The sequence below is a fragment of the Balaenoptera musculus genome, chromosome 17, assembly GCF_009873245.2.
Source record: "Balaenoptera musculus isolate JJ_BM4_2016_0621 chromosome 17, mBalMus1.pri.v3, whole genome shotgun sequence".
NCBI lineage: Eukaryota > Metazoa > Chordata > Mammalia > Artiodactyla > Balaenopteridae > Balaenoptera > Balaenoptera musculus.
The window spans coordinates 28,180,941-28,195,231 of NC_045801.1; the positions used below are offsets into that span (position 1 = coordinate 28,180,941).

The 14,291-nt window shown below is 35.9% G+C and overlaps 1 protein-coding gene across 3 annotated transcripts in view; it reads right to left on the bottom strand.

Moving 5' to 3' along the window:
- Positions 1 to 14,291, bottom strand: part of EBAG9 (estrogen receptor binding site associated antigen 9) — a 33,604-nt gene that overhangs the window by 8,647 nt on the left and 10,666 nt on the right. For all 3 annotated transcript variants that reach the window (XM_036830744.1, XM_036830743.1, XM_036830742.1), the window contains 3 exons: positions 11,879 to 11,957; positions 10,937 to 11,095; positions 8,813 to 8,920 (listed from right to left, as the gene is read on the bottom strand). In XM_036830744.1, coding sequence (XP_036686639.1) covers positions 8,813 to 8,920; positions 10,937 to 11,095; positions 11,879 to 11,957 — 346 coding nt within the window. The remainder of the gene's footprint in view (positions 1 to 8,812; positions 8,921 to 10,936; positions 11,096 to 11,878; positions 11,958 to 14,291) is intronic.

Below are 14,291 nucleotides of genomic sequence, written 5' to 3' on the forward strand. Positions count from 1 at the left end.
TGGGAAGTACTCCTTGGCGTGAGCCCACCCAGAGTCTGTCATTAGCTCCACCAAAGAGCCCAGGTAGGCTCTAGTGTTGGGTTGCCTCAGGCCAAACAACCAACAGGGAGGGAACCCAGTCCCACTCATCAACAGTCAAGCGGATTAAAGTTTTACTGAGCTCTGCCCACCAGAGCAACAATCAGCTCTACCCACCACCAGTCCCTCCCATCAGAAAACTTACACAAGCCTCTTAGACAGCCTCATCCACCAGAGGGCAGACAGCAGAAGCAAGAAGAACTACAATCCTGCAGCCTGTGGTACAAAAACCACATTCACGGAAAGATAGACAAGATGAAAAGGCAGAGGGCTATGTACCAGATGAAGGAACAAGATAAAACCCCAGAAAAACAACTAAATAAAGTGGAGATAGGCAACCTTGAAGAACAAGAATTCAGAATAATGAGAGTGAAGATGATCCAGGACCTCGGAAAAAGATTGGAGGCAAAGATCGAGAAGATGCAAGAAATGTTTAACAAAGATCTAGAAGAATTAAAGAACAAACAAATAGAGATGAACAATACAATAACTGAAATGAAAACTACACTAGAAGGAATCAATAGCAGAATAACTGAGGCAGAAGAACGGATAAGTGACCTGGAAGACAGAATGGTGGAAGTCACTGCTGCAGAACAAAATAAAGAAAAAAGAATGAAAAGAAATGAAGACAGCCTAAGAGACCTCTGGGACAACATTAAATAAAACAACTTTCTCATTATAGGGGTCCCAGAAGGAGAAGAGAGAGAGAAGGGACCAGAGAAAATATTTGAAGAGATTATAGTCGAAAACTTCCCTAACATGGGAAAGGAAATAGACACCCAAGTCCAGGAAGCGCAGAGAGTCCCATACAGGATAAACCCAAGGAGAAACACACCAAGACACATAGTAATCAAATTGGCAAAAATTAAAGACAAAGAAAAATTATTGAAAGCAGCAAGGGAAAAATGACAAATAACCTACAAGGGAACTCCCATAAGGTTAACAGCTGATTTCTCAGCAGAAACTCTACAAGCCAGAAGGGAGTGGCATGATATACTTAAAGTGATGAAAGGGAGGAACCTACAACCAAGATTACTCTACCCGGCAAGGATCTCATTCAGATTCGATGGAGAAATCAAAAGCTTTACAGACAAGCAAAAGCTAAGAGAATTCAGCACTACCAAACCAGCTCTACAACAAATGCTAAAGGAACTTCTCTAAGTGGGAAACACAAGAGAAGAAAAGGACCTACAAAAACAAACCGAAAACAATTAAGAAAATGGTCATAGGACATACATATCGATAATTACCTTAAACGTGAATGGATTAAATACTCCAACCAAAAGACACAGGTTTGCTGAATGGATACAAAAACAAGACCCATAGGGATTCCCTGGTGGCGCAGTGGTTGAGAGTCTGCCTGCCGATGCAGGGGACACGTGTTCGAGCCCTGGTCTGGGAAGATCCCACATGCCGCGGAGCAACTAGGCCCGTGAGCCACAATTGCTGAGCCTGCGTGTCTGGAGCCTGTGCTCCACAACAAGAGAGGCCGCGAGAGTGAGAGGCCTGCGCACCGTGATGAAGAGTGGCCCCCACTTGCCGCGACTAGAGAGGGCCCTCACACAGAAACGAAGACCCAACACAGCCATAATTAATTAATTAATTAATTAATTAATTAATTAAAAAAAAAACCGAGATACCATTTAAAAAAAAAACAAAAAACAAGACCCATATATATGCTGTCTACAAGAGACCCACTTCAGACCTAGGGACACATACAGACTGAAAGGGAGGGGATGGAAAAAGATATTCCATGCAAATGGAAATCAAAAGAAAGCTGGAGTAGAAATACTCATATCAGATAAAATAGACTTTAAAATAAAGAATGTTACAAGAGACAAGGAAGGACACTACATAATGATCGAGGGATCAATCCAAGAAGAAGATATAACAATTATAAATATATATGCACCCAACATAGGAGCACCTCAATACATAAGGCAACTGCTAACAGCTATAAAAGAGGAAATCGACAGTAACACAATAATAGTGCGGGACTTTAACACTCCACTTACACCAATGGACAGATCATCCAAAATGAAAATAAATAAGGAAACAGAAGCTTTAAATGACATAATAGACCAGACAGATTTAATTGATATTTAAAGGACATTCCATCCAAAAACAGCAGATTACACTTTCTTCTCAAGTGTGCACAGAACATTCTCTAGGTTAGATCACATCTTGGGTCACAAATCAAGCCTCAGTAAATTTAAGAAAATTGAAATCATATCAAGCATCTTTTCTGACCACAACGCTATGAGATTAGAAATGAATTACAGGGAAAAAAAACGTAAAAAACACAAACACATGGAGGCTAAACAATACGTTACTAAATAACCAAGAGATCACTGAAGAAATCAAAGAGGAAATCAAGAAACACCTAGAGACAAATGACAATGAAAACATGACGATCCAAAACCTATGGGATGCAGCAAAAGCAGTTCTAAGAGGGAAGTTTATAGCTATACAAGCCTACCTCAAAAAATAAGAAAAATCTCAAATAAACAATCTAACCTTACACCTAAAGGAACTAGAGAAAGAAGAACAAACAAAACCCAAACTTAGCAGAAGGAAAGAAATCATAAAGATCAGAGCAGAAATAAAATACAAACAAAGAAAACAATAGTAAAGATCAATAAAACTAAAAGCTGGTTCTTTGAGAAGATAAACAAAATTGATAAACCATTAGCCAGACTCATCAAGAAAAAGAGGGAGAGGACTCAAAAATCAATAAAACTAGAAATGAAAAAGGAGAAGTTACAACAGATACTGCAGAAATACAAAGCATCCTGAGAGACTTCTACAAGCAACTCTATGCCAATAAAATGGACAGCCTGGAAGAAATGGACAAATTCTTAGAAAGGTATAACCTTCCAAGACTGAACCAGGAAGAAGCAGAAAATATGAACAGACCAATCACAAGTAATGAAATGCTAACTATGATTAAAAACCTTCCAACAAACAAAAGTCCAGGACCAGATGGCTTCACAGGTGAATTCTATCAAATACTAAGAGAAGAGCTAACACCCATCCTTCTCAAACTCTTCCAAAACATTGCAGAGGAAGGAACACTCCCAAACTCATTCTATGAGGCCACCATCACCCTGATACCAAAACCAGACAACGATACTACAAAAAAAGAAAATTACAGACCAATATCACTGATGAATATAGATGCAAAAATCCTCAACAAAATACCAGCAAACAGAATCCAACAACACATTAAAAGGATCATACACCATAATCAAGTGGGATTTATCCCAGGGATGCAAGCATTTTTCAATATATGCAAATCAATCAATGTGATACACCATATTAACAAATTGAAGAATAGAAACCATATGATCATCTCAATAGATGCAGAAAAAGCTTTTGATAAAACTCAACACCCATTAATGATAAAAACTCTCCAGAAAGTGGGTATAGAGGGAACCTACCTCAACATAATAAAGGCCATATATGACAAACCCACAGCAAACATCATTCTCAATGGTGAAAAACTGAAAGCATTTCCTCTAAGATCAGGAACAAGACAAGGATGTCCACTCTCACCACTATTATTCAACATAGTTTTGAAAGTCCTAGCCATGGCAATCAGAGAAGAAAAAGAAATAAGAGGAATACAAATTGGAAAAGGAGTAAAACTGTCACTGTTTGCAGATGACATGATACTATACAGAAAGAATCCTAAAAATGCCACCAGAAAACTACTAGAGCTAATCAATGAATTTGGTAAAGCTGCAGGATACAAAATTAAGGCACAGAAATCTCTTGCATTCCTATACACTAATGATGAAAAATCTGAAAGAGAAATTAAAGAAACACTCCCATTTACCATTGCAACAAAAAGAATAAAATACCTAGGAATAAACCTACCTAGGGAGACAAAAGACCTGTATGCAGAAAACTGTAAGACACTGATGAAAGAAATTAAAGATGATACCAACAGATGGAGAGATATACCATGTTCTTGGATTGGAAGAATCAATATTGTGAAAATGACTATACTACCCAAAGCCATCTACAGATTCAATGCAAACCCTATCAAATTACCAATGGCATTATTTATGGAACTAGAACAAAACATCTTAAAATTTGTATGGAGACACAAAAGACCCCGAATAGCCAAAACAATCCTGAGGGGGGAAAAAAAATGGAGCTGGAAGAATCAGACTCCCTGACTTCAGACTGTACTACAAAGCTACAGTAATCAAGACAATATGGTACTGGCACAAAAACAGAAACATAGATCAATGGAACAAGATAGAAAGCCCAGAGATAAACCCATTCACCTATGGTCAACTAATCTATGACAAAGGAGGCAAGGATATACAATGGAGAAAAGGCAGTCTCTTCAATAAGTGGTGCTGGGAAAACTGGACAGCTACATGTAAAAGAATGAAATTAGGACACTCCCTAACACCATACACAAAAATAAACTCAAAATGGATTCGAGACCTAAATGTAAGACCAGACACTATAAAACTCTTAGAGGAAAACAAAGGAAGAACACTCTTTGACATAAATCACAGCAAGATCTTTTTTGATCCACCTCCTAGAGTAATGGAAAGAAAAACAAAAATAAACAAATGGGACCTAATGAAACTTCAAAGCTTTTGCACAGCAAAGGAAACCATAAACAAGACGAAAAGACAACCCTCAGAATGGGAGAAAATATTTGCAAATGAATCAACAGACAAAGGATTAATCTCCAAAATATATAAACAGCTCGTGCAGCTCAATATTAAAGAAACAAACAACCCAATCCAAAAATGGGCAGAAGACCTAGATAGACATTTCTCCAAAGAAGACATACAGATGGCCAAGAAACACATGAAAAGCTGCTCAATGTCACTAATTATTAGAGAAATGCAAATCAAAGCTACAATGAGGTATCACCTCACACCAGTTAGAATGGGCATCATCAGAAAATCTACAAACAACAAATGCTGGAGAGGGTGTGGAGAAAAGGGAACCCTCTTGAACTATTGGTGGGAATGTAAATTGATACAGCCACTATGGAGAACAGTATGGAGGTTCCTTAAAAAACAAAAAATAGAATTACCATATGATCCAGCAATCCCACTACCGGGCATATACCCAGAGAAAATCATAATTCAAAAAGACACATGCACCCCAATGTTCATTGCAGTACTATTTACAATAGCCAGGTCATGGAAGCAACCTAAATGCCCATCGACAGACGAATGGATAAAGAAGTAGTGGTACATATATACAATGGAATATTACTCAGCCATAAAAAGGAACAAAATTGAGTCATTTGTTAAGACGTGGATGGATCTAGAGCCTGTCACACAGAGTGAAGTAAGTCAGAAAGACAAAAACAAATATCGTATATTAATGCATGCATGTGGAACCTAGAAAAATGGTACAGATGAACCGGTTTGCAGGGCAGAAGTTGAGACACAGATGTAGAGAACAAACGTATGGACACCAAGGGGGGGAAAGCCACGGGGGGGTGGGGATGGTGGTGTGCTAAATTGGGCGATTGTGATTGACATGTACACACTGATGTGTATAAAATTGATGACTAATAAGAACCTGCTGTATAAAAAAATAAATTAAATTAAAAAATTTAAAAAAAAAAAGGGCTTCCCTGGTGGCACAGTGGCTAAGAATCTGCCTGTCAATGCAGGGGACACAGGTTCATGCCCTGGTCCGGGAAGATCCCACATGGTGTGGAGCAACTAAGTCCACGCGCCACAACTACTGAGCCTGCGCTCTAGAGCCCACAAGCCACAACTACTGAGCCCACGTGTCACAACTACTGAAGTGTGTGCGCCTAGAGCCTGTGCTCCGCAAGAAGAGAAGCCACAGCAATGAGAAGCCTGCGCACTGCAACAAAGAGTAGCCTCCGCTCGCCACAACCAGAGAAAGCCTGCGCATAGCAACAAAGACCCAACACAGCCATAAATAAATAAATAAATAAATTTATAAAAAACAAAAAAACAAAAACTAATACTAGGACTTCCGTGGTGGCGCAGTGGTTAAGAATCCGCCTGCCAATGCAGGGGACACGGGTTCAAGCCCTGGTCCGGGAAGATCCCACATGCCGTGGAGCAACTAAGCCCGTGTGCCACTACTACTGAGCCTGTGCTCTAGAGCCCGCAAGCCACAACTACTGAGCCCACGTGCCACAACTACTGAAGCCCACGCACCTAGAGCCCGTGCTCTACAACAAGAGAAGCCACTGCAATGAGAAGCCCTCGCACCGCAACGAAGAGTAGCCCCCGCTCGCCACAACTAGAGAAAACCCGCGCGCAGCAACAAAGACCCAATGCAGCCAAAACTAAATGAAATAAAGTAATTAAAAAAAACAAAACAAAACACTAATACTAAACTTTCTTTGGGTTATTTGTATGGAAATATGTTAATATAAATGTTTCAGACATTACATAAAATTCCTAAAAATCTTATATGTTCTGGTATAATGTTATAAGTCATAATTCTAGTTATTACTTTAAAATGTGTATCTCAGAAATAACTAAATTTCCTTGTGAATTGCATTATCATGAACTTTCATCAAATCTTTAACCGTGGTCATTTTTAAGTCTTTTGTCATTTACAGACAGTTCTGGGTGTACTCTGATGCTTTTGCAAAAATGTTCCTATAAAAGGGTTTCATCTTCAAGGAATTCATGGAAGAGACTGACAAGTACAGGTTTCTGGCAACTGACTATACTGCTGAACTGAATGAATAAGCATTTTCATAACTCGAATGGAAAACTGATGAATTCATTAAAGTGCTAACAAAAGATCAAGATGAAAAAAAATTAATTACATGGGACTGAGTGAACTGATGAGGATGATTTTAATTTTTGTGACTTTCTGTTTGAATAAAAAAAAAAACCAAAAAGCCAACATCTACTTACATAAGCAGGTTGAACATTAAGCAAGATGCAAGAACTTAATACTTTTCTTCCCTAAATGCAAAGTAATGATTTGTGTTTGAGATGTACACTTATTGGTAATCTGGCTATCATTTTATATATTTAGTCACTGCCTTTTTTTTTTTTTTTTTTTTTTTTAAATTTTATTTATTTATTTATTTATTTATATTTATTTTTGGCTGTGTTGGGTCTTCGTTTCTGTGCGAGGGCTTTCTCCAGCTGTGGAGAGCGGGGGCCACTCCTCATCGCGGTGCGCGGGCCTCTCACTGTCGCGGCCTCTCCCGTTGCGGAGCACAGGCTCCAGACGCGCAGGCTCAGTAGTTGTGGCTCACGGGCTTAGTTGCTCCGCAGCATGTGGGATCCTCCCAGACCAGGGCTCGAACCCGTGTGCCCTGCATTGGCAGGCAGATTCTCAACCACTGCACCACCAGGGAAGCCCTAGTCACTGCCTTTTATATCGCAGTTCTAAGGAAAGCTTTTAGTCTAGAAAGTACTTTATATACTGTTGAGTACCTTCAACTTCCATTTCAGACTCCTCATATTTCAAATGTGAACTTGTCTTAATCAGTTGGAAAGAATGTAGAGATTTATGGAGCTAATTTAAAAAATAGAGCACTTCTACTGAGAAAAGAGTTTTCTCATATCAACACTAGATAAAAAAATGACTTAGTTTGATATAAGAATTTCAGTCATTTATAGGAGAGTTTCCACAATGATTTTTCCCTTAAATTTGTTTCAAATAAATTAAATGTGACATCTCTATATCAACAAAAAAAAAAAAAAAAAAGGAAAAGTTCAAAGCTGATTCTGATAGCCTCCAAGGTTGAAAATCACAGTTACATACTTTCCTCACTACTTTTGTCCTTAGAAGTGTTGTATTTAAGTCAAATCTATTTTAAGTTAAACCACACTTTAAATGTAAATATACCCTACTAGGAAAACAATTCATAACTTACTTAAAAATAACCTGCTATTAAGGTTAAATTTTAGTGGTAATCTCTTTAAAGGTCATATATTTTTTTTTTTCACACACACACACCGTATTTTATTTTTTACAAGAGATAAATAAACTGACACCAAGCATTGTAAATGGATGACCACAACAAAAGCAACAATGATTGCAATTACCAAACATGAAACACACTCATACTATGTCATAATATTGACATTCAGTCCAGTAATCCTCCACTGTTAACAGCTCCTTTACTTTGCAGTGAAAATTGATTTGTATATTTTTTGCCTCTGAGTCCTTGTGGGATTTTTTTTTTCATTCAAACAGAAAGTCACAAAAATTATAATCATCCTCATCAGTTCATTCAGTCCCATGTAATTAATTTTTTTTTCATCTTGATCTTTTGTTAGCACTTTAATGAATTCATCAGTTTTCCATTAGAGTTCTGAAAATGCTTATTCATTCAGTTCAGCAGTATAGTCAGTTACCAGAAACCTGTACTTGTCAGAGTCTTTTCCATGAATTCCTTGAAGATGAAACCCTTTTATACGAACATTTTTGCAAAAGCATCAGAGTACACCCAGAACTGTCTGTAAATGACAAAAGACTTAAAAATGTAAAGGTCATATTTTTAAATAACATTTTTGTCTCTATCTTTTATGTGTACAATGGACCCTGATCTTAATATCTGATGTAATTTATAATCTCATAAAAGAATAGGATTGGTAACCTCTCTTGATCTGCTAAACCTGTTTCAAAGCCATACAAAAGAAATACTATGTTCAATTCATTTTAATTTTTTTCTTCTTCTTTTAATAAAACAGAAATGAAAAAAAATCTCTTGCCTAGATACCATTAGCATACTTACAGATTGATGAATAAAAGGCATATCTTGTGTAGCTGCTAGTCTACTAGAGAAACCTGTGCTACCATCTGGGATGCCAAAATTTAATGGTTCTCTCTTCTTAATAATGATCTGAAAGATTAATCAAAAGAGAATTATAGGAACATTTTACACATCATTATATAAACACAGACAAATTAACTGACCAAAGCATTTTATAATTATTTAAAATATGTTCTACCTTTCTTCTTTTAAAATTTACAATGTAAAAAAAATTTTTTTTAAGTCTATAAAGAGCACCAAAATTCTTAGGCAATTGTCACACAAATCAGTCGCATACTAAGAAAAATTATATTTCACTTTTTTCTAAAACAATAAATTTTCCTCTTCCTCTTTCCTTACTTTCCCTGGACCCCCCAAAATATAATTAGGCATTTTTAGGCACTGTATTAAACAAGAATATGTATCATATCCTACCAGAAGTATAACCAGTTCTCTAAGCATGTGGGTATCTGTGAATACATTAGCTCTTTCAGGCCAGTAGGATTAGTTTTGTAGCTTAAAAGCATTTTCATTCTAACTAATTTATTAAGGTACTATTGTAATATACTGAGTTCCTATTAAGAGCAGCAAAATAGACTTTCAAAATAAAAGGTACTCATCTACTAAGAAATTCACTTAAAACTCCTTGAAAAATATACAACTTAATGCATTTGGACAACTCAACAAAAACAACTATGATTACAGTATGTAAATGTTATCAGCCTTGAAAATCTAAAAATAAATATACAGATGAAACTGGCTGGAAGGTAGAAGAGGGTGAAAAACCCTATTAGAGAATTGTGGAATAAATAATGTCCTCATTTTATAAGTATATTTATAAAAAATATTTTCTATGCTTGATTGAACAATGGAACTTTAAGTATTTTTTTCTTTTGAAAACAACAGGATGACTGATGAGGTAGATTGGAATAAAAACATTACAGTATTTGAAAAGGGGGTAAGAGGGGTAAGGTGGTACGAAATAAACCCCCGTTTACCATAGTATGAAGTCAGTGGACAATATCTGTGATTGGTAAATCAAGACACAGCAATATAAGAATACTATATACAGATATGATGAAAAATGCTAGAAGCCCAAACAGAAAAAGTTATGGGTGGCTGCTTTTAGGAAGTAGAACTGGTATGAAGAATGATGGGGCAGAAGTCTATTGCTTTTCATTATAAGCTCTTCTATATTCTTTGATTTAAAAACAATTTTCAGGGACTTCCCTGGTGGCACAATGCTTAGGAATCCGCCTGCCAATGCAGGGGACACGGGTTCGAGCCCTGGTCCAGGAAGATCCCACATGCCACAGAGCAACTAAGCCCGTGTGCCACAACTACTGAGCCCATGTGCCACAACTACTGAAGCCCGCGCGCCTAGAGCCCGTGCTACGCAACAAGAGAAGCCACCGCAATGAGAAGCCCGTGCACCGCAATGAAGAGTAGTTCCAGCTCGCCGCAACTAGAGAAAGCCCGCGTGCAGCAATGAAGACCCAACGCAGCCAAAAATAAATAAATAAATAAATAAATTTAAAAACAACTCTCAAATGTACATGTACTATTTTGATAAAAAGAAAGGAAAATACTCAGCCGTTGTTCTTTTTCTAATAATTCCCTGCATCTTTAAGTGATTGTCCATGTATAACTATATAACTCAAAAGGGATAAAATAAAGTGTGGATGACTACACAAACCCACAACAATTACACTAAGTTCTCAGAGTCTTGCATCAGTTTGATAATGGTTATAAACAATGGAAACTACTTAACAGTTTGTAGACATCACTGAACTGTGAACTAATCTTTTAAGGTTAGAACTGTATCTTATCCAGCTTAGTCTCCATAGCAGAGACTGGAGTCTAGAATCTGACATACAGTAGGATTTCTATAAATGCTTAGACACAATTTTAAAAGACTTGGGGGTACAATTCACTAGATCTATGTCCAGGTCACTTGAATATATAAGCTTCTTTAACATGACAGAAAACATAATTGCTAATTAGAAATAGGCTTTCTAACAAATACTAATTATACTAATTTTAATTATAGGAATCTGAAGAGCAGTTTAATAGTTTAATCTCAAAAAGCACAAATTTTTAACATACTTTCTGGGTTTTCCTTATAGTTGGTGTCATGTCCTTAAAATAGTCAGGTTCCAGTTGTTCTAAAGCATTTTGCTGTGTTGCCACATTCCCATTCCCTCCTTCAATCTTTACACTTGTGGGTGCATCTTCATCCCAGGAAGTCCACTCTTCAACATCTGTCTAAATTTAAATGATCAACATTGTCAGCCACAAAATTCATCATTTATTAGAAAAATGAGCTTTCTAAAACATTGGTTATTCAAACTTTTTGAACAATGGGAAAATACAAATTTTATACCACATACCAAAACTAGATGAAAAGTTTAAAAGAAATATTCTATGAGTTAGACATTCTGTTCTACCCATTAAAAAAAAACAACAAAACAAAAGAAAATTTTTTTGCTTTAAAAATTGAACTGACATTAAAATTACAGCCCACAGAAGGAGACTTGGAACTTGTAATCTAACCTTAACCAGGTTTATTGCCTGATAAAATAATAACATTCTTTATAGTATTTAAATAAGATAGAGTCCCAAACATAATATTCAACATATCCATGAAGTAACCTGCAAATGAACAATGAAGAAATCTCAACTTGAATGGAAAAAGTCAATCAACAGACACAAACCCCAAGATGATATAAATGTTGGAATTATCTAAGACTTTAAAATAGTTATTATAAAAATGCTCTAATAAGCAATAGCAAACACTCTTAAGACCAATAAAAAAGAAAACCTCAGCAAAGAAACAGAAAATAAAGAACAAAATAAAAATTTTAGAATAAAAAAATTTAATAACATTATAACATTAATAACATTAATAACATTAATAAAAATTTAATAACAACGATAAAAATCCTGACCCTGACTACCAAATTAATTTCATGACATACTAATGGTCGGCAATCCAGTTTGAAAAATATGGTTCTGGAACACTTATTCAACATTCAAAAAAAAAATTACCTGCTTAGGAACTGATGAATAATCAACTGTAGTTGGCAAAGTTATTTGGTCTCCACTTAATTTCCGTCCTCTGCCAGATCTAAAACAAAAATGAAATAGTTTATTTCAAGAAACTACCAAAACAAGCATGGGTAAAAAGCACTACGGACAGTAACTTAAGGCTTATAAGAGAAGGTCTTTTTCAATTTTTGAATTATTTATTTTAATAATTAACAATTGTTTGTTAAGATATGAAAAGAAAAGGCATATATCAAATATCTTTTAAATATTTTGTAAATACTGGACAGGATAACACAATGGCTTTTTGGCTTAGGATTCAGAATTATAGTCAAACTCAGGAGGACTATAAAGCCAAAAACAAAAACACAAACTGATTTCAAACCATGCTCCTAAGAGTACTGTGAATTCTGTAAGTGAAGCTCTCGGATACCTATGCTGTTTTAACCAGGGTGGCCTGGCTTTTGTTTTACATAGTTGGTTTCTCATTAAGATTACTATTAAACTATTAAGAAGTTTGAAAATCACTGGGTTGAACTATAAACTGTACCCAACAAGTTTTAAGGATTAGTGGGAAAAGTACTATATTAAAGTAGGTAAGTATTGTCACAGAGTTGTTAAGAGCATGGGCTATGGAATCTGTGTAAACCATGGTTTTCAATGTCACTTCTATTAATTATGAATCTAGTTAGAATTACCTATCTCTCAGCCTGAGTATCCTCATCTGTAAAAGGCAGGTATTCAAACCTACATTTGCAAGGTTGTTGTGAGGATTTAACTGACATTTAAAGTAGCTAGACACTAGACTGTGCCTGCTTTTTAATAAGACATTAAAAAATGGTAGCTATTATAAATGGTTAGTCACTTGCTTCATTTCAAATAATCTATGAAGCATCGGCTTAGAACTAGTTGGTAAAGTCAGCTAAGTTTAGAAATCGTACTTTGTTTAAAGGATGAATAAAAAATACAGTCTACTACTAAATTTATGATGTAAACCTGGTATTTTAGACCACATGATCTAGGTTCTTTCTGACAAGAAAAGCTTATTCTAACAAAGGGTCAGTTTTCTTTAAAACTGAACATACAATCAATCCTAAATATATTTATGTTGACAAAAGAAGTTCATAGTGACAACAGAAATGTCCTTAATATTTTTAAATCAAATGCAGTATCTTATACTAAAATCTATATTCAACAAAAGTTTTAGAAAATAACGGATGCAAAGAGAAAAACACCTATAATTTATCACCACTGTTAACACAACTACTTCTTTTTAACCTCCAGCCTCCTGGCATTAATACCCATACTCATCCTGCTTTAACCTAGTTTTTTTCTGGCTATGCTACTTCTAACAATAAATTCAATGCCACTTAATCTTCAGAGTTTTAGTAGTCATAAAATGGCCATTTAGCTTGAGATTACATTTCTTAGCCTCCCTTGCAGCTAGGTGGCTAAGCTCTGGATAATAGGCTGTGAACAGAATTGTGTGTAACTTCTAAATCATATCCACTAAAAAAAAGAGCTGATTGCCCTCCATTTCCTCTTTTATTCTATCCTACTCTTACTGTGTGGGTACTTTTTTCACAGTACTCCTAGGCCAAAAGAAATACCTAACAATTCCACTGATTAAGTAGTTGGGCCCGAACAATTCAATACTTATGTATGTCCTATCTGCTTAGTAGCCATTAGAAAAAAATACATATGAATTTAAAGAAAAAATAATATGTTGATTTCACTCTTTAATAACCACAATTACTTATTAATGGAATGGTGTGTGCCTGTTGGATACTGCACAGCTTCTCAAGCCTTGGACTCACCCTTATTTTCTGTTCCATATTAATTTTGGTTTAGTACTTGCTTTTAATTACAACCTAGCTTTGCAAAGATAGGTCACCCAAAATACAAGTAAACAAAAACTTATCTCAAATATTCAAGAACATCATCAAAACATACTGCAGGATCTAATGTTGCAAATGTGAACTACCCTGAGCCAACAGTTTGTTTAGCGTTTAATAGACACTATCACATTTATTGTGTTTTGTTGGAAAATTTAAAGTATCCTACAGTACCCCGTGAGTGTAATGCAAGCCCTGAAGTACCTTGGCATATGGTTTAGGAACTACAGCTCTAGGGTCTGGTAGTATGATAAAATAGAAGGAATCTGAGTCTCTGAATGACTTACTGAAGCAGAAGGACTTATCTACCCTGGACTACCTGTACATTCTGGAATATTATTTAAGAGACAAAAAAAAAAAAATCTATTCTGTTTGGGGTTTCTCTGTTAAAGTTTTTTTTTTTTTTTAACATAAAAATAACACTCATAATGTAGTATGTAAAGAAATACCTATGGGGGCTTCCCTGGTGGCACAGTGGTTAAGAATCTGCCTGCCAATGCAGGGGACAGGGGTGTGAGCCC